This window comes from Cryptosporidium muris, genomic scaffold, assembly GCF_000006515.1.
Source record: "Cryptosporidium muris RN66 scf_1106632353999 genomic scaffold, whole genome shotgun sequence".
In the NCBI taxonomy this organism is placed as follows: domain Eukaryota; phylum Apicomplexa; class Conoidasida; order Eucoccidiorida; family Cryptosporidiidae; genus Cryptosporidium; species Cryptosporidium muris.
Window position 1 is genome coordinate 907,073 of NW_002196571.1, and position 24,228 is coordinate 931,300.

Here is a 24,228-nt window from a genome sequence, read left to right on the forward strand (position 1 = left end):
GCAGAATGCGCTATAAATCAAAGTTACCAGGTTATAATAAATGTTTATAATTTAAATATAAGACATAAGATATTCCATCGTTCAAATAATATATAAAACTAAGTTTCTATAACATAAAGTTACTTTCAGTGGTTCTAATTATCTAGTTCTATTAACATAGAAATTAGGGTTTCTTTAGAATTATTGTTATTTTCAATTATATATATTATATTAAATATCAACATAAATCCTATAATATATATTAATAATTTTATTATGTCCTAATAAGTAAAGATATTATAATTAACAAAATTCTTAGGGTTTTATTTTATTATATAAAACCCTAATTCAGATCCAGATAAAGGTTTTATTAGCGCGAATCCTATAGGAGACTACCTTAGGGTTCTTTATATTCTAAAAAAGAATTTAGTAAAGCGTGAAATTAACTATATACAGTGTATATATATATATAGCATGAATCTGCATCTATGCACAGATCATCAACTTATTTTGAAGGTATGATCTTGGATTATATCATAATATATTATAAACAATGAAAAATTAACTTAGGGCTTTTAAATATGAGCTTTCATTTAGATTCCTACTTCAATAGTAGATTTAATAAAGAATGCCCAGCCCGGAGAACAAATAGGATGCCTCTCAATAAATAGTGATGGTTTAGTAAGTTGAATTCAGTTCAGATTAAATATATTAGCAATATGAGTTTATGCAACTTTCTATTATAATATTTTATTTAATATTACTTTTTTTTTTAATTATAGGGAGAATGGCAAATTAAGAATGTAAAGTTAACTGAAATAGGTACTAGTTCAAATAGTAATGTTGATGATAAGTTTAATATAAATAGCAAAGCTTCAAGAAATACATCTCGCAATGGCTACTTATTTATGAATTGTATAGATGAATCAGGCGAAAAAATGATTATGTATCCATCTACTATATATCCTCTAAAAAGATCAGGTAGTATAGTAAATGAAGACATAAGGAAGAAAATAAAGGAAAATACATTAAAGCAGAATTCAACTATTGAGGATACTAAAAGAATTGTTGGTGCAGTTTATGAATCATCATCACAACCATTTCTTTACTATAATAATAAATCATCTACAGATTATAATTCTAATATGGATGATCAAAGAATAAATATAAGTACCACAATATCTACTAAAAAAAGACAATCATCAAGTTCTAATATAAATATTTCAGAATATAATATTGAATCACTAAAAGAACATATATTCAAGATATTTGAAGAAAAAGGTAGTGAAGGTGTATCAATAAAAGAAATTGAAGATAGGACACTTCAGCCAAAACAATTAGTTAAGAAGGTTGTAGAAGAAATTGCTTATCAAACAGCTAGAGGTGGAAGACGTCATATATGGTATCTTAAATCTCAATATACCACAAAATGACTTTAATAAATAGGAGGATTTTTATTGGAATATTATAATTGAGTACTTAGATACTGGATAAGTTTAGAAGTGTATATTATCAAATTATGAGAATGATATTGATATAAATAATTTTACAGTTAATTTGATTTTGTTAAATGAGTATATAAACATTTTGGAAATTAGCTTAATATTATCCATAGTTATATACATTGGATAACAAAGTTATCTATGTTTATTATATATATATATATATATAGAAAAAATATAAATATAAAAGAGACTTTTATTAAAGTGATAATAATTTAAAAGATGATTAATATAAATAAATTAAAATAGCTTAATGAAATTAGATATAATATAGATTATGTTTGAAATTCAAATATTATTATGATTAGTAATATTTACTGTGTTATAAGATATTAATACAAATGTTAATACAATTTTTTTATAGGATGGTACTCTTAAATAGCTAATAAATTTAAAGTCATACATGTTTATATTGGATTTAGATTTGTATACAGTAATGATGAGTAATATCGGGTGTATATATTATGTATTAAGTTTACACTAATACTATTATATAATAAATTTTCAAAAATTATTTATTATCTCAAATAATATTAATATTTTTATTTATACTATATTGTATTTATATTATCAAATATGCTTATATAAAAACAAATAATCCTAAGTTCATTTTTATAAATATTTGAACAAATATTAATATTTTAAGAAATTAAACATTGATATTGGATATTTCACAGTAATATTAGATGATATATTTGTCTATTAATTAATGAATAGATCTTTTTTATATGTATAGAATTTAAGATATTCAATTATTTTATAATTAATTAATCTAACTTGTAATTTCTATTTTTTTAAGTATTTGAATACTAAATTTTTATTAGTATAAAGTCATTGAACAATTTAATAATACCAATATATATTTTAATATATTATGATATGAATTTTAATATTAAAAAAACTACTTTAGATATTTGTAGATGTATTTTGTAGTGATTTCGATTAAGTAATAATTAAGTGTAATACAATAAGTAATAAATATTATCAAGCTGTTATAAAGTCTAGGTATTTAATATAGATGAAAATATATAAAAATAAATTTTTTATATTTTTATAATCACTCAATACTTTTTAATTTATTATTTTTTAAAATATATCTTATAAGTTTCTATATTCAGATAGAAATAACTTCTTAATTAAGAGTCTTCATAATTTTAATTTTTTATTATATATTATAATATCTGATATATATTGTAATTAAGTAATATACTATAAAAGTTGTGAATCTTCAGATAGTATTTAATGTAAATTAGGATCTAAAAAGTTTTGCATGTTATTAATCCTTTTTAATATGCTATCTATTTATCCATTCTTGTGTGATGCAATAGATTAATGTTACTCTGGTACCGCCTAATAAGAACATAAAATTAAAATTGTAATATGAACTATAACTAAAACTAAGATATGGCGCTATGATGCACTAATAGCATGTATGCTACAACATACGTGAAGATCTTCTATATTATGTTATGAAAAGAGTTTTGCAAGCTCTATCAGAATTTAAACAGATTTACTTGAATAATACATCTAATCATGACTTTAATTCTCCTAAACGTCAAAATAATGAATCTATTTTAGATAAGGATAGTAAATCTGATATAGATAAAGAAATTCAGATAGACACACCTAGAGATCAATATAAAGAAATGAAAGAGAATAAAGTTGAAGAATGTGGACAAAGTGTATTTTTATATTCAAATAGTGATGCATATGCAGGTGAATGGTTTAATTGCAAACGAAATGGTTGGGGTGTTTTACTTAAATATACAGGTCAAAGATTTGAAGGGACGTGGATTAATGATGAGAGACATGGATATGGAATGCAGACTATTGGAAGTGCAATAAAATATATTGGACAATTTTCACATAATGATCGTCATGGAGTTGGTATTATATTTCATCACAGTGGTTTATTATATACAAGTGAATGGATGAATGGTGAACTTGTTAAACGTCGTTTATTATTTGATGGATGGAAAGATGAAATTAAAAGAATTCTTAATATTCAAAGTGGTGAATCTATGAATTCTATAAAAAGTATAAATAATATAAATTGTAACTTTGGAGTTGGAAATAACTCAATATTAGCTACATCTAGTTCAGTTAAGTCATTCTCAAGTTCAAGTAGTAGTCATTCAATAGGAGATACAGCTTTGGGTGGTCCTTTAGTTTTATGGGGTATTCCATTAACTGTATCACCATGTATGTTTCATGGACTTAACTGTGATAAAGATATACCTCCCCCTCCTTTTGAAGAAGAATCTCCAGAGAAGGAAATATCAAATTGTTATGATGACTTAACTCCAATAGGTAATGATCCAACACTTAAATCACCAACATATTATTGTCCTAGTCATTCTGCAGAAATTTGCTTTGACTGGAATGTTCTTCAGGTTGCATATTTTGTGAGTTGTCTTGGATTACCAGAATATTGTTATATTTTTGTAAAACATGAGGTTGATGGTTTAACTTTACCAGATATACATATTGAAGATTTTGAAGATATGGGGATAAAAAACAAATGTCATGCAAAATATTTGAATTTGTCCTTTTCTCTATTATTAAAATTAAGATTAAGATGTATTCGTAGATTATCATTTTCACCTCAGAGGCTTATAGATGATGAATATTTGAAGACATTTGAGATTCCTGCAAACGAATTGAGATTACATTGCAGAATTGGGGAAGGTGGATATGGAAGAGTATATAGAGGTACTTGGATTACTAGAGGTATAACTGTTGCTGTTAAAGCTTTTAGAAAAAGAGATAAGGTTACATTAGCTCGCGAATTTTATTCAGAACTATCTGTTGTATCAAGATTACGACATCCAAATGTAACTTTGTTTCTTGGTGTTGTAATGTCACCATTATACTGTTTAGTTACAGAATTAGTACCTTGTGGTTCATTATTTGATTTACTACATATTAAGGGTATTTCAATGACATCTACTCATGTTTTGAGGATAGCAAGAGAAATCTGTTGTGGTATGGCATATTTACATGAACATGGAGTGTTACATTGTGACTTGAAAAGCAGTAATGTTTTGCTTTCAAATAATTGTGATGTTAAAATTGGTGATTTTGGATTAGCTACATTAATGGAATCTCCCTTAGAAACTACAAAAATGCTAGGATGTATTGGTACACATCATTGGATGGCTCCTGAGGTATTAAGAGGAGAAGGATTTACTAAAGCAGCAGATGTATATAGTTTTGGTATGATACTTTGGGAGATGCTCACAAGGAAAATACCACATGAAGAACTATCTGTTACCCATATTATAGCAGCTGTTGGGTATGGTAATAGACGTCCTTTAATTTCTAATAATATACCAAACGCATTAAGGACAATTATACTTAAAACTTGGCATACAAATGTAGATCAGAGACCAAGTTTTCGGCATCTTGCTAATGTATTTGAACATTTATATCAAACTAGTATTTTGGATATTGAAGAGAATCTTTTAACTTTTTTTGGTCAGTAAAGTATATGAAAAGTTTTTAAGTATTAAGCATTTATTTTAAATGAGATTTATGTTTATAGTGTGAAATATGAAAAAAGTAATATTTTACATATTACTTTAGTATTCATGAAATAATCACTTTATTATTATTTCTACATATATTTGTATAGTATCAATTTACAAAAAAATCATTCTTTCCATTTTAAATTATATTCCTTCAAATTCCTTCCAAAAATCATCATTATTTAAGATAATATTCACTGAATTACTATTATTATTATTAATAGTATTAAACTTTAAATTAGCATCTATTGTACTTTTATTTTGTAATTTTATAGTATTTTTATTATTTATGCTTACATCAAGCTTTGCAGATCTTGTTGAATTATGAGCCACATTTAAATTAATAACCCTTTGAGATTCATCCCTTCTAGAATCAATATCTATCAAATTATTATTAAGTAGATTAGATGAAATAGTTGTTACTGTAGTTCCTAATTTTATTGCTTCATTTGTCCCTATATAATCAAATAAATAATCATCATCCCAACAGCTATCTGAATTCAAATTTTGTGAGCTATCTATATTACCTATATAATTAAGTTTATTTCTACCAACTCCATTTGTTTTTTCTTTATTATTTTCAATAATTTTATCATGTAATTTTTCATTTGATCCGGAATATTCAAATCCACAATAATTCTCTGTATTATCCAATATTATATCCTTACTGCTAGTATTATTATCATCAACAGCTTCTAAACTATTTATATCATTAAGTTCTGTAGTTTCATTTTTATTTTTAACATAATCACTTAAAATAAAAGCAATATGTTTAATTAAATCCGCTGTAATCTGCATTATTTCATAATTATCCTGAATAAATCCATATATAGATACATTAGGGAGAATAAGTTGAGTAATCACATTACAAGGATAATATATAACTGTTGAATTGAGGGCTTGTAATACAGCTTTTCTACATATTGGATAATTATCCTTTATTACTGTCAAGTAAACTTTATTAAGTATAGCCATATGATATTCTTGTGGCAATATACAAAGTAATTTAGCAAAACAAATAGCTGTATTACTTCGAACTATAACTTCTGGATCTTTAGCAAGTGTAAACATTGCATTCACTAATTTATTAACTGCAATTTGAATTTGATCTCCAGTACTAAAAGTATTAAATATCACAGCACTATTCTTCTTCCAACCTTCTTTTATTGAATCAATAAAATCTGAGGATTTACTTGATTTTAGTAACGTTGAATTATCTTTAGATTCTGTCTCATTATTATTACATGATAAAAGCTTTGGAATAATATAAATCATACTTTGAAGTGTTGTCTCTCTAATTAGTTGCATAGTATCATGAAATCCCAATACCATTGGATCAATACAACTTATAAGAATATCAACTTCTATAAAATCGTAATAACTTGATATATTCTTAAGAATTGTATAGCGAATAGATCTATCATTCTGGGTTAATAAGTTATTCAAAGTTGATAAAAAAGGTTTTAGTAAAAATTCAGGACATTTTCTGTTATCAAATTCATTTAAAATTGAAATTATTATTGGAAAAATATTAGATGTATATTGTGGGAAAGTATCCAGTAATTTTGTCAATAATCTTTGACCAATAATAATATTTATAGATATATCTGTATTTGATCTAATACTCAATATAAGCTGTTGTAAATACTGAGAACAAAATGTAACTCGTTCTGGGTCTGTCTTTAATTGAAATTCATCTAAATGATTAAATAATTCAACAATAGGTGATGAGCGTGATATTAAAGTTATACCATCATTTAAAGATACTTCAATTCCAGTATTTATACTAGTTAAAAGCCCTCCTACCCAATCTTGAATCCATAATGGAAGTATATTCTTTTCTAATGATAATATATTATCTCTTGTATAAGGTAAATTCAAGATATTCTCTCTTAAATTAGGTTTATTATTTTTCAGTGATTTCATGAAATTATCACCTTTATCTATATTTAATTCTTCATCTAGTTTTATATTTTGAGATACATCAAAATACCAATAAATAAGAGCTCCTAAAGACCACATATCTAAACATTTAGGATTTCTTGTATTATTTGGAAATTTCCATCCCACTACATTATAAGCAATATTCCATTTCTTAATATCTTCAATATAGTTTGAAGAGGCTTCATGTAAAGGTAAACAATATTCAAAACCTCCTAATTTCCAGTATCCTTGTGAATTTATGTAAATATTTAATGGATTAATATTTCCATGTATTAATTTTGCATCATTATGTAAAAATTTTAAGCTTTTCATTATGTCATAAATACCAAAAGTGCAGTCTTTAGAAAACCATATATAATAAGGCTTTGAATTATTACTATCATCAGTCATTTTAAATTCAAATTTCCCAAATAAATACAATGAATATAAAGATATACATGGTTCTGTAACTATATAATAATGATTATCAACTTCTATAGCATCATAAACTTTTATTATTGAAGGATGTATAAGACTTCTACACCTTTGAAACTGAGTTTTTACTAATCTTCTTATTGTATCTTTATCAAGAAATCTTAGAGATTCAAGATTTGTACTAGATGATTTATCATATATGAAAATACTACATGGAGTATCTAATTTATTCTTTTTAAAACCTCTATAATGTACCCATAAGCTTGGAATATATTCTTCGACCTTTTCACCTATATTATAACCAAAATTAGATGGTAAGTCGTTGAAAAATTTAGAGATTAGGGATGAGAACATTGATTTCTCAACTTTTCATCGATTTGACAAAATTATACAATCTCAAATACTCCCTCAAAGTCTAAAATATACTATACTCTTAAACTAGTTTATCTATATTATTTGTAATATAAATAAATAGCTGAAATTATTCTCAAATAATTCATTTATAACGGTATTTGAAAATTAGTGGAGCCAATTTGAGCGGCATTTTTTTTTTTTTTTTTAATTTTTTTTTAATTTTTCTTCTTTTTTCTTGTTTTCCTTCCTCCTCTTCTTTTCCTTTTGTATTTGGTTATTAAGTATTGTTAAATTTATTTCATCCATCTCATACTTTATTTATATATTTAATTTAATTTATATACTACCAGCTTCAATTTAACTGTGGTTTGGGAATATAGTAATAATGTCAATGTTTTGGATCTTAAGGTCTCTCTAATTATATTAAGAAAATTGACTTTAAGATTTTTTTAATAATTATTATGATTTCAACCTTTGTAAATCGTATATTGGGGAATATACCAGATAATAGCGATACTAAAGATGATGAAGAGCATCCAGCATACTGTTTATCTTCATTAATAACTTTTTATAAGCCAAATAGGCTCAAAAGTGCTATATTTGATCATATACCAGGATATTTAAACTCATTAAGTATAGATTTATATACAGTTTCTAAATCTGGGAATTTCAAAGAATATATTTTATCGAATATACATAATAAAAAAAGACTTGCAAATTATCAAACTTTAGTTAAGAATGGAGAATCATTTTATAGTATAATATCTGCTACTACACAAGATAAGTGCAAAGTTTGTGGTTATTTAAATTGTTCATCTCTTGTAGTGGATTTTTCACGAAATGCAGATAATGGTGAAACTACTTATTTAATTTTTCAAGGAGAGCTGATTTTAAGGATTTATGATAGGAGTTTGGATATAAGCTTGTACTGCTTAGTAAAAAGTATAAGTGATGAAGATATTTTACGAGTTACTAATGAAGATGTTATATTAATTTTACCAGAGCCAATAGAACTATCGTATAATTTTACAATAAATTTTATTCTTTATTCTAGTATAGGTAGAACATGGTATATTGGTGATAATAACTTTAATTTAACTGATAAAAATATAAGTAATGACAAAAATATAAATACATTTTATGAATCCCAAGTTACTGAGGAGAACTTAGGAGATAAATTAGATAATATAAATAAGAGTGAGAAAAATATCACAAAACAATTTAAATTTTCAATATCTTGTATTCAGAATGTAAGCATTTGTAATAAGGAAATAGAAGATACCACTGATAAGGGATCTTCTATAATTTTAAATTCTTCTTTAAATATGAATAATGAAAATTCAGATATAGATATATCTCCAGATACATTTGATACTAGAACACCTAAACCAAATAAACCAGTTTCAAATGGACACACAACACCTTTGTCTAATAAATCTACAACAGCTTCTACAACTTCTGTAATTCGTGGTAAAGCTCCTCCTTTACCAGCTCATATGAAATCTGGTTCTAAATCCAAAGTGATTTTAAAAAAATCGATAAAAATACCATCCTTAAATCGCAAAAATTTACCTCTTGGCCGTCGTATACATTGGAATCCTTTAAGTGATGAAGCTGCTCAGAAAAGTATTTTTCGTGAGATTTTGTATGCTCCATTGAATAGTCAATCTCCCCCTGTTTCTCCCCAAATATCCCCATCATCCTCTCCAACTTTTAATACTCCATTATCAGTTACATCATTATCACCAATGTCAACTTCACCGGCTTTATCAGATTTTCATATTGCAAATACACTTGTAAATTTGGAAACATTAAGTAGAGTTTTTACAAAGCCATCAATGAGTACATCTACATCACCAATTCCATCATTTCTTCCTAATTCATCTTCTGTTGAAGATATATCAGGCATAATAAATGATGAAGTAAATATGTCATTAAAGCAAGAATTACCTTTACATTCTACTGATTCAAATTATTCAAGTAAGAACTCAAATATTTTAATTCCAGCACCTATTAAACAAATTCCTTTACAATCACTATCTCAAAAGAGAGCTCAGAATATTGCAATAGTATTGGCACGTTTATTAGTACCAATTGATTATATTATTGAAGTTTTGCAATCCTTTAAGATTTCTAATTTGACTTTAGATGATTATGAACGAATTGAACAAGTTCTACCAACTACTTTAGAAATAGAAAGATTGAAGAATAATAAAAAAGAATTGCATCCTCTGGAACAATTTTTACTCAGGTTCTCACATATTTCAAATCCTATGGCTCGATTAAGATTTTTGAAATTTGAACATATTTTAGATGCATCAGAATTTGATATACAAAGAAATCTCAACACTTTGTTTCTTGCTTCTCAACAAATGAGGAATTCAAACAAACTTAAATTTATATTAAAGGCAGTATTACTATGGGGAAACTATGTAAATCACGGTATTAGCTTTGAAACTTTAACATCAACATCATCCTTTGCACATGCTGCAAATACAGGTTCTATTAATTGGTCTTTATTAGAAACTAAGGGATTTTCACTTGTATCTCTTTTACGTCTAGCTGAATTCAAAACTGTTATTGATCCTTCATTAACATCTTTGCATTTTTTAGTGGCAAATTTAACTATAGCAGCTCCACAATTAAATTTACATTTACTTGTTAATGATATGCCAGCCGTATCCCAAGCTTCAAAAATATCAGTTGATATGTTGTACAATAATATTAGTGATATGAAAAAGGAATTAGCAATTTTAGAAACTGAAAAGAGTTATTTTGCAAATGATAGAGTGGATTATTTGTTTGATTCTTACTCGAGGCGTTTAGATGCTTTAGTTGAAGGATACAATCGTATTGTTGAAAAAGTTGCTGATACAGCAATTTATTTTGGTCAAAATATCTCTTCAACAGATAAAAATTTATCAATCCAACCATTATTTGAAACATTAAATACTTTTATAGTTCAATTTACATCATGTTGTAAAGAAGTTAAGGAAAAACCTCAGAAATTTGCTTCTTTGCTAGTAGACCCAACAATGGTATTTCCTAATAATAATAACATATCAGTGAGTAATTGTCCATTTAATGGAACTGATATAAATTCGAAAAGTCTAATAAGTTCTAATTCAAATGGTAATGAAAACATACCTAAGAAGTCGAGAAATCAAGCTTGTAAATGGAGTGCATGTAGACATCCCACACTTATAAGGAATCGTTCAAGTAGTTTTAGGAGTGAAAAATCGCAATGTGAAGATAATTCAGGAAATAATAATTCCGAAAATAAAAATAATATGGGTAAGTTAGGTTTAGAGTCATCACTAAACCATCCTTGTAATAAATTTAATGTTATTGCAAAAAGTGAAGATAATATTAGAATTTCACAGAAAGTCAAATCTTCTTATTTAAGTAAATCTGTTGATTTATCTGATATTTCATATAATCCAAAAAAATCTCAAGATAGACATTTAAAAATAATACATACAGAAAGAAATAAAAGTAAAGCTAATTTACCTTTAAGACACCCACCGCCTAAGCTTCCTACTTTGGTAACTCCAGGTTTTCGTGAATCTTAGATATTTTAAGTTAGGAATTTAAAAATTTATATTTCATCTTAGGTTTTATAGTTCCTATATTACATGCATGCAAAGTAAAGGTGCATCTGCGGCACTAGATAGGCGCCAATATATTTTGTATTAAATATACTATCATTGTAATTTGTTTAACACTTTTAATATTTGAAATGAACAATTATCACCAAGAAAGAAGTAGAATCATTCAACGGAATAGGGAGGAAATCAGAGCTTTGGAAAAAGAGATAAAAAATAAGAAAGGAATATTAAAACAGCAATGTCAAAAGAATTTAGAAACTGTGTTGAAAAGGCAAGAGGAAGAATTACAGAAATTTGAGGCTCAATACAATTATAAAACCACAAAAACTAAATCATCATCTAGAGGTACAATATGTGATACAAATATAAAACCAATTACTTTACATGAAGAGAAACAATGGAGTAGTTTAAGTAAAACTGAACTTGAATCTGAATGTCGATTAAGAGGATTAAATTCAAAAGGTAGCCGTGAAGATTTAGTTACTCGCTTATATATCTTTACTATAGATCAGAAATCTAAAGTAAATAAGAATTCAGATACAAATAATATGGAAATTACATCAAATAACAATATAAAGAATGACAATATATCAACTCAATATACTACTTTTGCTGTGCCCCCAAATATTAACTTCTCGGATGCAGATGGAACTGGAAAAAGGAAAGGTAAATCTACTAAACGTAAGGTTGATCATAGAAAACAGGGACAACATAGACAAGATTCATGGGCAGCTTTTTGTGCTAGAAATAGTATTCCTCGTAAGACAAATAAGGAGCTTGATAGTGAAAGTGAAGATCAAGATAATGAAAGCTCAGAAGAGAATAACTCAGAATCTAATTCAGATCACATCATTATAGATGAAGAAGAAAGAGCTCGTCAGAGAAAGAGAGAGGTTGTAATGGCTAAAGCTTTAGAGAAGATATTAACAAATATAAGTAGTTGTACTGATGATGGTATCACAATAGATGATTTGATAGATCAGTTGACTAAGTTAAATATTCGTAACTTTAGACCTGAATTATTAGGCTATAAAACGTCTGAAGATTGGATAGCAGCTCAACCAAAGAAGTTATTAGTGTATGACATTAAGAATAAGAGAATTTACCCACCAGGTTTTAACTTGGAAAGTGATGACTTTATTTAGATTATTACTGAATCTCATTATAATATTTTTTTTTTTTAGTAAAATTTATAATTTCCAACTTTTAAATTTGTAATCTATATGTTTGACACATTAAAGCTGTTCTTCTTTTTTTCCTCAAAAGAAAAAAAAAAGAGGCGGTAAAGCATGCAGCCCACTTTTTTTTGTGTACTTTTAGGCTGTTACCTCTTTTTTTTTTCATTACTATTCTAAATGTTCTTGTCAGCTTTAGACAAGTTAAAAGAGCAGCAAAGGTTGCCAGTAAAATATAATGAGCAAATTAAATATATTGAAAGAGATCCTAATGATATAGAAATTCCAAAATCAAGAATTTACTCTTTACATGAACTTTTGGATGCAGCAGCCTTACGTGGTGATAAACAGGAGAACCCTAAAAAATCTAAAATAAGGAGAGCTACATCTAGATATATTTCACCTAAGTATAATGAATCTGAACCTTCTACCTGTAGTACTCCAACTGTAGGCTTAATACGTATATGCAGAAATACAGTAGTAACAAATTCATCAAATGATGATAATAATAAACAAACACTTGAAAATAGAGAAAATAAAGTTATCTTAAATACAGATAGCTGTAAATCAAAAATTGCAAGCTCTAAAATAAAAACTGATAAATGCGAAACTAAATATTACAATTCCAGAAACAATAGTAAATCCTTGAAAAAAACAAAGGAAGTACTAGAAAATGTAATAAATAAAGGTGAAATAGGATTAAATAACAAAAGTTCTTCTGAATATTGTGAAAGTACTATTGAAGATAAACTGACAAGAAATGTTAGATCTTCAAAAATAAAGAAATCATCTATTAAATCTGATTATCAAAAAGTGAAGAATAAAGATAAACTACTAAAGAAAAAATATAAGGATATTTCTGAATCTAGTTTCTTTTGTAATATGGTAATAAGTCCAGATTCATCTAATAGAAATAGCAAAAGCTGCTATACACTAGATGAATATAATGAAAATTTTATAATTTCAAGTCCAGATAAACTTGAAATTTTATATTCTATGAGTACAGGACTAACTCCATTAAATAATAAAAATAAATCTACGAGTAAAATCAATAAAAAAAGAACAAGTAAAAAAAAAAGTAGAGAAAGTGATGGTAATAGTGATAAAAATATATTTAGTAATCCAAATATTTCAGATAAGACTAATTCAGATAATCTAAATCACTCTTATAGTGAAGAGATAGACAAAGGTATAATTAGTGATATATTATGTAATTTGACAAATTGTTCGAAAATTACAAAGGGAGAGATTATAAAACAAAATAATTTTATATTACAATTAAATGAAAAATTATCAAACAGAAATAAAAAAGTTGAGTCTTGTAATACAAATATTAAAAGTGGTAAAAATAAAAATACTTCGAATTTGGAGTTACAAAGTGTTTTAAATAATATATTAACAAATGAATCTTTAAAAATAAAACAAATAGAAGATAAGGAACATAAGCATGAACTTTTATGGGCTTTAAATGAAGATCCTAAACTTTTAAGTATTGATGAAAAGGAAACTCTTTATCAAGAATATATTGTGACTGATGATTATAAAGAATCTGAAGATTTAGGAGATATTGAAATAATCAATAAGTAAATTGAGATCAAGAGTATATAATATAAATAATTAAAAATAAAAATTGTTTAATAAATAATATCAAGTAATATTAGATATCTGCAAATATAGCAATGATTATCCTAACAGGTAATTTTATAATGGTCAATCATTTAAATTACATTCTTTTTAGTTACAGGCTTCACTCAAGTATTTTAAGTTCATATCTACATAATGTACTACTAGTATATTCTTAAGCTTAAAAAATCAATATTATGGTGTATTCTTTATGTATTTAGTAACCAAATATGAAATTAAACACAATTTATTAATTGTAATTTTTTTTTTTTAAGAAAAGAAGTAATGAAAAATCATCTATTTGTGACTTTAAAGTTTCTGATAAATTGAAATATAATAAAACAAGAATATTATAAATGAAAAATCTTATTATTCTATAATTAAATTTTTATTGAATAAAACAAATAAATTAATGAAAATAAGTATGGTATTTGTGTTTAAATATAACTACAATTATTTTATGAAAACTATATAAGGATCTAAATAAATTTAGACATACTGCCATTAATAATCTGATAATATAGTAAATGAATCATTAAGATTTCACAATATTAAATATAATATTAACTAATATATTCATCCTATACAGCAGATGCAATCATATTAGTTGATCCTTCTTTATTATTATTATTTGATCCAAGTGTAATAGGACCATCTGTATTTGATACAGTACCTCTATTACTTGATAATCTAAACCCTTCGCCTCCAAATGGCACAAAACCTCTAGAAACTTCATTGTTATTAGTATGCCTGTCGGTTCCAGACATTTCAACAGATGCTTCATTATTTACACGCCCAGATATTCCAGATCCAAATATATAGGGTCCAGTTGTACCTGTTAACAAAGGTGAGCATAACATTAATTCTTTAAATAATAACCATGATACTCTAGTACAAAATGCTAATACTATAACATTTACAGCAAATAAACTGCATGCTGCTATACTTATAGCTGATTTAACTATAGATACAGAAACTGCAAAATATACAGCACAAAATAAAGTGCCTAGAGCTGTAATAAATATGTAGATTTGCAATATTGGTGGTCTATAAGCGTTTGAATCTTTAATAGCTATATATGCTAATATAATAGAGAAGACTTGGAGCAGGACCCATACAGTTCCACCTGTGGGTACCAATATAAATAAAACTAACAATGTTACAAACTCCAGAATTAACAGGAATTTCAGCTGACGTGCAAATTTTCTACATTTATTTGAGGGAGATACTGAATAAAATCCTGCTGAGCTTAAGGAACACATTTTTCATATTCCCTTGCATAAAATATATCCAAGTTATTTTGTGATATATCCAATTCTTATTTATAACCAATTTATAATAAAAAAAATTTAACAACTAAATTATCCAAAGTCTCCTCTTTTTTCTATAAAAAAAAAAAAAAAAAAAGGAAATTGAATTACAAATTTACGAAGAGCCTGAAAAGAAGTTTCTGAAAAAATAAGAACCCGCCACTTTTTCTTTTTTTTAACTTTTTTTTATCTCTTTTTCTTACTTTTTTAGAAAATCACACTATAATATATATAGAAGTAAAGATTTATACATATATGTACTTGTATATCTTTTTTTTAGTCTTTAACTTAAATAATCTAATATTTATAGAAATAAGAAATAAATAAATAAATAAACACAAGATAATTATATTCTATAGAATTGTTATAATCTCCTCCACTTTTCTATTAGGATTTTAGTTAAGCTGACATTGTATTGTATATATATATGTATATATATGGGTATATACAATTATGTAGATATATTTAAGTACGAACTTATATTTCAAATAAGTAAAAGTCCAATACTTAGGATTATCATGATATTAGTAAATAATTAAATTAATATGAAATGATAATTTGATTAAAGCCTTCTAAACTTCCATTACACCTTTTATCTTGTGATCTTTACGATCAATATAAGCGACTAATTGATTTGTTACTTCACTATTTGTAGCAAATAATGGTTGCTCAATACTTAATGAATCTGTTTCAAGTGATTGATCACTATTTTGTTCTTGTGAAAATTCGTATTGTTGAATTTGTGGTTTAAATTGATTTCTATTTTTACTATATTCACCATAGGTAGGTAAACCATATCTGCCTAATTGACTACTTAATGTTTGAGTTGATGTAAAGGTCTGTATAGTACTTGTATTAGATATATAAAAATCTGATTCATTATATCCTGTTTGTATAATTGTCTCATTAAGCAATTTTTGTGAAGATTTAGATAATTTGTCTAAGTTATCTTTAGTAATAACATATTGTCCAAATACTTGAGGTATACCCTGCCATCTTAAGAAATAATAATATACTGTAGCAATAACATAATCCATCTCGTTCCATTTTCTTGAATTATATTTAATATTAACTAAATCACAATATCTACACTTTTCAACTGAATGAACCCATGTTTTAAATGGTGAACGTTTCCAAAGAGAGTCAGGATATTGCTTCCAAGAGGCCCTTGTCATATATTTTTTTTTCCCATTATTATCACTAATTGTTTCATTATTAAAATCAAAAAGTCTAAATAATTTTTGTTTTAAACTCCTAAACCACTTTTTAATCCTTCTTTCTTTATAATTTGAACGTTCAATAGCTCCAACTTGATATTGTAGTTGCCTTTCATATAACACTACTGAAAGTCCAAATAAACCCTCTGGTGAAAGAAGTAAATTTGGTGATAATTTATTTAAAGTATCAGAAGGAAGTTCATAACGTTGTAGCTCTATATATTCATATATATTAGCTAAATATTCAAGAGATGTAGGATTTGAGTCACTTTTAAAAGATTTTATTAAATTATCCTCTTGTAAGTTTTGGTTTAATGTACTAGTAGATGAATATTTCCATGGTGGTTCATAATAAATTACTCTTGTATTTGTGAGTGATTTACATCTCTCTCCAAAAAAACATCTCCCTTGAAAATAATCTGAAAGTAGTTGCTTATTATTAATATTTGGACAATAATAATGTCTTTGTATGTAATTTAAAGAATTTTTCCCACTATAACCTTTACGTTTATTTCTTAGTTCAATATATTTCCGGATGACTGCAAGTGGGAATAAATCATATATTGCAACATTATTTAAGGGAATTTGTAAGATTTTCGAATTTTTTCGTACAATCCAAGCTCTAATTTGAGATGTTGTAACAATTGGATGTTGATAAGAGTACATAGGGCCCCATGGAAATACTGGTTGTAGTTCAACTGGTTTAGGTTGCCCATTTATATTACGTGCACTAGTTAATGCAAAAAAATATAGCATAATAGATGCCATTGTAATGGTTTCTCCATCTACTCCAGTTAAATTTATAGTTGCATAACTTGGAATTCCTTTAGAATAAGAAGGATCTTCTGGATTTAAAGGGAAATATAAGCTAGATAAAATCTGAGGTACTGAACCACGTTCACGTTTAGACATCATTAAGTATATATTTTCACCTGTAGTTGCTGTTATTGTGCCACCAGATAAAATTGCTCCACTTGTTATTAAACCAATATCTAATGAACATAAAGAACTACAGTTTATAAATTTTATAAAATATATTATAATAAATAACAATGCCAATTTAATTTGAATAAATAGCAGCATAATGTATTTACAAGTAATATAAATTAGATACTTAAATTATTTTTTTTTTTGTATTATTACTACAAAATAATGACTTTTTACACTCGGAAAGAATGCTTTGAAACCGGCATGTCAAGAAAGAGTCAGTTGAGTCTCAGCTAAACACAATTCAGTCACTCGAAATATTATCGTAACGAATTGTTTAATAAATCTAATATAATGAAATTTGAATGAAATTGATTCTATAAGACTAATTTTTTTTAGGCTACTGTTAATAATAACACTTTTTCTATAAAATCTAAAATAAAATATCTGAAATATATTGTTAATTATTCTTCCTCTATTATTTATATTAAAGTTAATATAAATAATTAAAGTTCTATGGAGTAAGTTATAATATATTGAAAATAAAATATAAAGTTAAATACTACAGTTATTTAAATGTGAAATAGAATTAATTGTTTTATTATAAAGTATAAAATACTTTATAAAGTAGATTCTTTACATTTTTAACTTCAACAGTATAACATTTACATAATAGTCCATATAATCATTTATATTTTTATTAATTGGATATTTTATAAGATTGTTATCAAGAAATTCATATTATTTAGATATAAAAATTAAAAGAAAAAAAAAGTCATTTTAAGATATATATTTTCTTTGACATATATTTATATTCATAATTTTAAGTTACTAGTATTATATAATTTCTTTAGATTCTCTTCAATGATCTATAATTGGTGATATAATATTTAATTAGTTTTTTATGACTTTGACTTTTTCTTTCTTATTTTTATCTTCATTCTCTTCTTTTCCTTTGTTTAATTTTCTTGAAATATTTATTTTTGTTAATATTGGATCATTATTTTTTCTAAATAACTTCTTAACCGTTGAAATTTCATTTTGATATTGACCATATAATACCTGAATACCAAGATTCTTTGAATAGAAATAAAATATTGAACCAATGAAAAAATCGTAAAATCCCCATTTTGAACAGTCATATTTTAATTGTCTAATTTCATCTACATGTACATGAGATATAACTCTTTTAAATGATGAAATTGGGGATTCTTTCCACTTTTCATCTGATACTAGTTTCCAAGGAGCTATTTTAGTACGGTTTTTACCTTTTGATAAAGAAGCAATGTCAGTAACAGATAAATATATAGATAAAGCCTTATCTAACCTTCTTCTAAATTTCGATATATCAAGGTCCACTGCCTCAATAATACCAATATCAAATTTCCTTTCACGTGCAAATAAAACTAATGCAAGTGATAAACAAAAAAATTTACGCGTAACTCGGAACATACTAACATCAATATCTTCTTTCTTTACATGTGTATATAAAGAATTGTATATGTTATGAAGTTCTTCTAAAGATGATACATTATATTTTTTCCATGAAGCTGTATAATAATAAACATGCTCATCAGTAGAACTTATTGGAATTACTCTATTAGATAAATTTGGAGAATAATGATTATTTGGAATAAAATCTATTAATGAAGTATTATTAAATATATATTTGGTCTTAGTTGCATTTATACCAGGATCAATATATGAATATATTTTAGTAACTGTATCAAATGCTTCATCTTCAAAATTAAGTACATCTTTTTCCTTTTTATTAATCATAAGTAGAATAGCTAGTGGATATAGATTCCATTTTTCTACATTATCTAAATTTATGATTAATTGTCCACCATCTAGAGATATTAAGTAATTTCTAATTATTTCTAAACTTGCATATGGATCTTTTAAATTTATGTTTCCCCATACATGTTGTAAAATATTCTTTTTAGGTTTAAGTAATCCATAAATATCATTTCTACATGAAATATCAAATATATATAGGAGTGCTGCAGCAATTGTATAACTTTCGCCATCCCATTTATCAGTAGAAATAGTAAAAAGTTCCCTACTTCCATCTTCAACTGCAGGACATATTCTACTTGCTAAAATTTCACCCAAAGTACCACGATCCATTCGGGTTAACATTAATTGAAAAGCTCTACCACCAACTAAAGTTGCAGATGCTGATAGACTAATAGAAGTAAGTGGAACTCCGTTAACCAAGATGAAGTGGCATAGTAACTGAAATAATAACAAAATAGAACCTATTTTTCCCAAAATACTTGATGGAAAAAAGTACATGTTTATATTCCAAATAAATATTCTATTTAGAATACTCTAACAGGTACAGTAGGATTACTAACATAAGTATCAAATATCTACTACATATTTATTAAGAGAGATAGTAGACATGTATCTGCAGATCTTATTTAAAAACTGCAGTTAATAAAAAAGACAGTTATCTCTATTATATTAAATCCAACCATGTTTTAATGTACACTTTATATAATTAAACCAACTTATGAGTTACTAATACATATTTATGTACTTTAGAGATCATCTTAAAATTACATGTTCATAATAAGAAAAAAAAGAAGTTATTTGGAGATTCTTTTAACACAAATTCTATTTAAATATGAAGTATTTCATTTGTATAAATTCAGTCAATAATTTCAAATATACCATTTTTACTCAGTATTAATTTTATTAATCATATATTTATTACAATAATCCATAGATACAAGATGTTACTTAACAAGTTTATGTAATGTCAGACTTCTAGTCAATTCTATTTATAGATAACTTGATAATTTATTTATATTTAAAATTTTTATATTTCACTATTAAAATTTGCTTATTTATATTACCACAATATATAGGAATTTATCGACTAGAATAAAAAAGGTTATTTTTCCAGAATTTAAAGTTTGCATTAACTGAAATTCTTTGATTTCATAATTACTAAATATAAGAAAATTATTTATGAACTAATATTTACTCTTTATAAGTTTACTTTAAAAATAACTCTATATTATTATATATATAGAAATTCTAATGATTAAAGATTAATATGCAATGTATAGTGTTTTGACTATAATAACTTCAATAGATATAATTGTATTTACAAGTAATATATATAGTTTTTCTTGAAGAGAAAAAAAAATTAATTGAATATATAACAAAAAGGGATGTAATAATTCAATATGTTCTATAAATACTTAAATAGAACATTTTCATAAAAAGGAAATCTTACTTGAAATATTAAAATTACAATTAAAACAACTATAAATGACCCAAATCTAATATAATTCACTCATGAATAGAAAACAAAAGTATAGAACTTAGATACTATAAAGAAATACAATAACTTCAAAAATAATATTCAGATTATGTTTATAAATTATAAAACCAATAATATTAGGTATTAATCTGAACTACGTTTATGGGCATTATGAAATGTTTCTAAATTCAAGGCACTTCTTTCAAATAAAAGATTTGTACGACTAACTTTATTGATATATTGACCATAGAGAGTTGGTACTCCAAGAGATATAACCAAAAAATTCAAAATTGCAGCAATAATATAATCAAACTGATTCCATTCCATAGAGCTGTACTTAACTTCCCTAAGTACTTCTAAGTGAGTAGTAAAAACTAGAAGTTCAAAAGTTGTTGCTGGAGTTGTTTTCCATTGAATCTCAGGTATTCTCTTCCATGGTGCTAATTTTGTTTTATTTTTTCTATGAGCCAAACAAAATAAATCAGATATATATAAGACACCATTTACAAATTTACGAAAAACCCTACTAAAAAGGTTAGTTTTATAATTTATTAACTCAACAAGATGATTATCATATTGTCTCTCTCTAAGATATAAAATTAATGCAAGTGATACAGCAGTGACATTTTGGTTAATATTAATATTGGATAATTTTCCATTTAATGAATCAGTTTGCATATTTCTAACAAAATCATAAATAACCTTAAGTTCTTCAGTTGATTTTCTTATACCAGATACCCATGGTACTGAAATATATGTAACTTTGCGGTCTTTTCTAGATTTACATACATAAGTAAATTTTCCAAAGCAGAAATTCCTTTTAACTTTAAAATCACTTATACATGATGACAATTTAATTGGTTCTATTTCCACTTTATTCAAATTACAAGGTGAATTAGTTGAATTCTTCAACTGTGTTATTAAATTATCTGATGGTATATTAGATAAATCGGTTGTTGTATTGTTTGATTCTTTATCCTGTAAAATTTTGTTTGGAATATCTTTTTTTTCAGCAATATCTCTAATAATACTTCTTTTCTTTTGAGATTGTACAAATTTTCTTAAAACTGCTAATGGATACATTTCCCATAAATCTACATTACGTAGAGGTATAATTAAATGTGCACCACATAATGAGATTATATATTCTTCAATTTGAGCTATAGATATCAAAGGGTCTTGTCTGACATCTACTTTTCCCCATGGAAAAGTAGGTAATGTATTTTCTTTTTTTGGTATATCACTAAGACTTATTCTATATGTATTTGATATAGAATAATAATATAACAAACTAGAAGATAGCATAATGGTATTACCTTCCCATCCTTTTGTAGAAATTGAAAATATATATTCCCCAGATTGATCCTTAATTATTGGAAGATAAATACTTGCAAGAAGTCTGCTTAAATTTCCACGTTTGGATTGAGATAGCATATAAACTACACTTGTTGTACCAGATGCCGTTGTATATAAAGTAAGAGATGTACTAACCGTTGGAGATGCAACTGCACTATAGAATCCATATGTACAATTAGTAAAAAATAACAAAACTAATAGACAAAGAGATAATATTTGCATCTTGAAAAAATTACTTTTTCTTTAATAAATGATTATTGATTTATATTAGGTACCTGATACTTGAGTAATTCTAAGTAGTCGATACAAAAAATTTATGTTAAGACTCATACTGGCGCTGCAATTGCGTCCTAAAATTCGCCAAAATATTGGATGTCTCAGATATCAAGATTTCTATTAAATTTACTTATATTAAAAAGAAATTGTATCTATTGAATTCTCTAGTTTTTATCTTTAAATACATTTTATTGCTTTTCTACTTCTTTTTTATTGGGATTTACCCATGTAGGATCAACTTGACCTAAATATGTAGATTTTTTTCATGAATAAATTAAATTAAATTCTTTTAGAATGATCTATATCATTATATATAATTATAGATAAGTATACTATTTATATACTTACCTGTTTGTGGATTAGTACCTAGGGGTCGTCGAAATAATAGAATATGAGGCTCAGGTCTATATAATATTAAATATTACTAGTAATATTTTATTAATTTACAGTAAATGTATTAATCTTACTTGTGAACTAAATAATGTTGCCATCCTCTTGATTGTTGTATTCCTAACATCCTCCATTCTTGCTCTCTTAAGAGACCATTTGGTTTAGTAAGCATTACAGATTGAGCTCTTTTTGATATCTAAGAAAAACAAAGTGATATTATGTATAATAGGACATTTATAAGAATTTACATTTAAATTTAAGGTTGTATATAATATAATTTGTTTTACTTACAGCTCTTGGTAATGTTACATGCCTAAAAACAAAATGAATTAAATTTATTTTTACTCTATTGTCAAATTAATTTAAGAAATCTTCAAATTACCTGTACTCATAAACACCATCCTCATATTTAGAAGAATATACAATATCTTCAGGATAATTCACCATATTTAGTTCATATATCAAAATTTGCACTTTAGAATAGTGATTATAGTGGGAATATATTCAATTCAAATCTTCTTCTTTTGGTTATAGATAAATCAAAAGAATTATATATATAGTAAACTATTTTTAGATGTAAATTTATAAGTTGAACTTGTTCTAATAAAAAACTTGGTCTTTTCTAACTTAAAATTTTGGTCCGTAGTAATTCTTTTGGTTTTTTTCCGCTTTCTTATGGAGATATTTGAGTTACAGCAATCCGAGGCTATAGCGTGTTAAGTAATATATAGGGCATATTTCAAAGCATCATAATCAAGAGACATCTTTTATAATTCATTTTACTGAATCTTTAAACTAGATAACTAAAGGCTTATGTACAAATATTTTAAATAATAATCAAAACTACCAAAAAGTTCATTTTTAATATATATAAACTTAAATAGGGGATTTTGGTATTAATAGTAAATATTAAGAATATAAGATATTAGACTAAAAGTATTCGAATTTAATCTTAAATAATTCAATATATCTATGGTAGGTTAAATCTAAATAACTTTATTTTAAATTAGATTCTCTATATCTTATAAAGTCTTTAAAATTAAAGTTTTAAGACAATATGATAATATTTTATAAGAGATCTATGATTAATAATAAGAATACCACTTTAGGTTATTAATATTATTACTATTAATAGTAATAATAAAGAAAAAGAGATATAAATACCCTTAAAAAGTTGGTTTAAAAGATAAAAATAAATAATTTTACTTTTTAATAAGAAAAATGTTAGAAACAATTTCACATATTTTATATAACACTTATAGTACTTTTTAGAAACATAACACTTAATCTAAAATATATTTAATCTTAATGGGATTCAATATATCTAATATTATTAATATTATATAATA

At 25.5% G+C, this 24,228-nt stretch overlaps 11 protein-coding genes across 11 annotated transcripts, besides 37 other annotated features; 5 read left to right on the top strand and 6 right to left on the bottom strand.

The window, feature by feature from the left end:
• The first annotated feature begins 31 nt into the window (after positions 1 to 31).
• Positions 32 to 61: a sequence feature (AT_rich).
• A 117-nt stretch (positions 62 to 178) lies between these two features.
• Positions 179 to 257: a sequence feature (AT_rich).
• Positions 258 to 453: 196 nt separating this feature from the next.
• CMU_026420 (uncharacterized protein) lies at positions 454 to 1,412 on the top strand (the record flags this gene model as incomplete). Its single annotated transcript, XM_002139947.1, has 3 exons — positions 454 to 495; positions 577 to 660; positions 762 to 1,412. 3 exons carry the CDS (start codon positions 454 to 456, stop codon positions 1,410 to 1,412), a joined length of 777 nt encoding a protein of 258 aa, XP_002139983.1.
• Positions 718 to 760: a sequence feature (AT_rich).
• A 218-nt stretch (positions 1,413 to 1,630) lies between the features above and the next one.
• Positions 1,631 to 1,650: a microsatellite.
• Position 1,651: 1 nt separating this feature from the next.
• Positions 1,652 to 1,729: a sequence feature (AT_rich).
• Positions 1,730 to 1,968: 239 nt separating this feature from the next.
• Positions 1,969 to 2,135: a sequence feature (AT_rich).
• Positions 2,136 to 2,201: 66 nt separating this feature from the next.
• Positions 2,202 to 2,382: a sequence feature (AT_rich).
• A 105-nt stretch (positions 2,383 to 2,487) lies between these two features.
• Positions 2,488 to 2,698: a sequence feature (AT_rich).
• A 252-nt stretch (positions 2,699 to 2,950) lies between these two features.
• Positions 2,951 to 4,966, top strand: CMU_026430 (protein kinase domain-containing protein; the record flags this gene model as incomplete). The annotated part of the gene is made up of 1 exon (XM_002139948.1): positions 2,951 to 4,966. One exon carries the CDS (start codon positions 2,951 to 2,953, stop codon positions 4,964 to 4,966), a length of 2,016 nt encoding a protein of 671 aa, XP_002139984.1.
• Positions 4,967 to 5,152: 186 nt separating this feature from the next.
• Positions 5,153 to 7,720, bottom strand: CMU_026440 (HEAT repeat family protein; the record flags this gene model as incomplete). The annotated part of the gene is made up of 1 exon (XM_002139949.1): positions 5,153 to 7,720. One exon carries the CDS (start codon positions 7,718 to 7,720, stop codon positions 5,153 to 5,155), a length of 2,568 nt encoding a protein of 855 aa, XP_002139985.1.
• Positions 5,215 to 5,249: a sequence feature (AT_rich).
• Positions 5,263 to 5,299: a sequence feature (AT_rich).
• A 189-nt stretch (positions 7,721 to 7,909) lies between the features above and the next one.
• Positions 7,910 to 7,986: a sequence feature (T-rich).
• A 47-nt stretch (positions 7,987 to 8,033) lies between these two features.
• Positions 8,034 to 8,063: a sequence feature (AT_rich).
• Positions 8,064 to 8,181: 118 nt separating this feature from the next.
• Positions 8,182 to 11,292, top strand: CMU_026450 (formin-like family protein; the record flags this gene model as incomplete). The annotated part of the gene is made up of 1 exon (XM_002139950.1): positions 8,182 to 11,292. The coding sequence occupies one exon, from the start codon at positions 8,182 to 8,184 to the stop codon at positions 11,290 to 11,292; it is 3,111 nt and encodes a 1,036-aa protein (XP_002139986.1).
• Positions 11,293 to 11,459: 167 nt separating this feature from the next.
• On the top strand, positions 11,460 to 12,473 carry CMU_026460 (uncharacterized protein; the record flags this gene model as incomplete). The annotated part of the gene is made up of 1 exon (XM_002139951.1): positions 11,460 to 12,473. The coding sequence occupies one exon, from the start codon at positions 11,460 to 11,462 to the stop codon at positions 12,471 to 12,473; it is 1,014 nt and encodes a 337-aa protein (XP_002139987.1).
• Positions 12,474 to 12,489: 16 nt separating this feature from the next.
• Positions 12,490 to 12,527: a sequence feature (AT_rich).
• Positions 12,528 to 12,683: 156 nt separating this feature from the next.
• Positions 12,684 to 14,090, top strand: CMU_026470 (uncharacterized protein; the record flags this gene model as incomplete). Its single annotated transcript, XM_002139952.1, has 1 exon — positions 12,684 to 14,090. One exon carries the CDS (start codon positions 12,684 to 12,686, stop codon positions 14,088 to 14,090), a length of 1,407 nt encoding a protein of 468 aa, XP_002139988.1.
• Positions 13,524 to 13,614: a sequence feature (A-rich).
• Positions 13,752 to 13,797: a sequence feature (AT_rich).
• Positions 14,091 to 14,104: 14 nt separating the features above from the next.
• Positions 14,105 to 14,151: a sequence feature (AT_rich).
• A 219-nt stretch (positions 14,152 to 14,370) lies between these two features.
• Positions 14,371 to 14,400: a sequence feature (AT_rich).
• Positions 14,401 to 14,447: 47 nt separating this feature from the next.
• Positions 14,448 to 14,548: a sequence feature (AT_rich).
• A 125-nt stretch (positions 14,549 to 14,673) lies between these two features.
• Positions 14,674 to 14,703: a sequence feature (AT_rich).
• A 4-nt stretch (positions 14,704 to 14,707) lies between these two features.
• CMU_026480 (uncharacterized protein) lies at positions 14,708 to 15,388 on the bottom strand (the record flags this gene model as incomplete). Its single annotated transcript, XM_002139953.1, has 1 exon — positions 14,708 to 15,388. One exon carries the CDS (start codon positions 15,386 to 15,388, stop codon positions 14,708 to 14,710), a length of 681 nt encoding a protein of 226 aa, XP_002139989.1.
• Positions 15,389 to 15,456: 68 nt separating this feature from the next.
• Positions 15,457 to 15,479: a sequence feature (AT_rich).
• Positions 15,480 to 15,511: 32 nt separating this feature from the next.
• Positions 15,512 to 15,533: a sequence feature (AT_rich).
• Positions 15,534 to 15,599: 66 nt separating this feature from the next.
• Positions 15,600 to 15,645: a sequence feature (T-rich).
• Positions 15,646 to 15,725: 80 nt separating this feature from the next.
• Positions 15,726 to 15,774: a microsatellite.
• Positions 15,775 to 15,847: 73 nt separating this feature from the next.
• Positions 15,848 to 15,883: a microsatellite.
• A 125-nt stretch (positions 15,884 to 16,008) lies between these two features.
• Positions 16,009 to 17,736, bottom strand: CMU_026490 (uncharacterized protein; the record flags this gene model as incomplete). The annotated part of the gene is made up of 1 exon (XM_002139954.1): positions 16,009 to 17,736. One exon carries the CDS (start codon positions 17,734 to 17,736, stop codon positions 16,009 to 16,011), a length of 1,728 nt encoding a protein of 575 aa, XP_002139990.1.
• Positions 17,669 to 17,703: a sequence feature (AT_rich).
• A 14-nt stretch (positions 17,737 to 17,750) lies between the features above and the next one.
• Positions 17,751 to 17,795: a sequence feature (AT_rich).
• Positions 17,796 to 18,056: 261 nt separating this feature from the next.
• Positions 18,057 to 18,091: a sequence feature (AT_rich).
• Positions 18,092 to 18,106: 15 nt separating this feature from the next.
• Positions 18,107 to 18,207: a sequence feature (AT_rich).
• Positions 18,208 to 18,259: 52 nt separating this feature from the next.
• Positions 18,260 to 18,407: a sequence feature (AT_rich).
• Positions 18,408 to 18,474: 67 nt separating this feature from the next.
• CMU_026500 (uncharacterized protein) lies at positions 18,475 to 19,878 on the bottom strand (the record flags this gene model as incomplete). Its single annotated transcript, XM_002139955.1, has 1 exon — positions 18,475 to 19,878. The coding sequence occupies one exon, from the start codon at positions 19,876 to 19,878 to the stop codon at positions 18,475 to 18,477; it is 1,404 nt and encodes a 467-aa protein (XP_002139991.1).
• Positions 18,497 to 18,574: a sequence feature (T-rich).
• Positions 19,879 to 20,272: 394 nt separating the features above from the next.
• Positions 20,273 to 20,301: a sequence feature (AT_rich).
• An 82-nt stretch (positions 20,302 to 20,383) lies between these two features.
• Positions 20,384 to 20,415: a sequence feature (AT_rich).
• Positions 20,416 to 20,531: 116 nt separating this feature from the next.
• Positions 20,532 to 20,622: a sequence feature (AT_rich).
• Positions 20,623 to 21,001: 379 nt separating this feature from the next.
• On the bottom strand, positions 21,002 to 22,435 carry CMU_026510 (uncharacterized protein; the record flags this gene model as incomplete). The annotated part of the gene is made up of 1 exon (XM_002139956.1): positions 21,002 to 22,435. The coding sequence occupies one exon, from the start codon at positions 22,433 to 22,435 to the stop codon at positions 21,002 to 21,004; it is 1,434 nt and encodes a 477-aa protein (XP_002139992.1).
• A 242-nt stretch (positions 22,436 to 22,677) lies between these two features.
• On the bottom strand, positions 22,678 to 23,326 carry CMU_026520 (cyclin-dependent kinase regulatory subunit family protein; the record flags this gene model as incomplete). Its single annotated transcript, XM_002139957.1, has 5 exons — positions 22,678 to 22,733; positions 22,838 to 22,893; positions 22,957 to 23,075; positions 23,171 to 23,192; positions 23,262 to 23,326. 5 exons carry the CDS (start codon positions 23,324 to 23,326, stop codon positions 22,678 to 22,680), a joined length of 318 nt encoding a protein of 105 aa, XP_002139993.1.
• Positions 22,895 to 22,935: a sequence feature (AT_rich).
• Positions 23,327 to 23,989: 663 nt separating the features above from the next.
• Positions 23,990 to 24,024: a sequence feature (AT_rich).
• Positions 24,025 to 24,057: 33 nt separating this feature from the next.
• Positions 24,058 to 24,095: a sequence feature (AT_rich).
• Positions 24,096 to 24,196: 101 nt separating this feature from the next.
• Positions 24,197 to 24,228: part of a sequence feature (AT_rich) that runs on past the window's edge.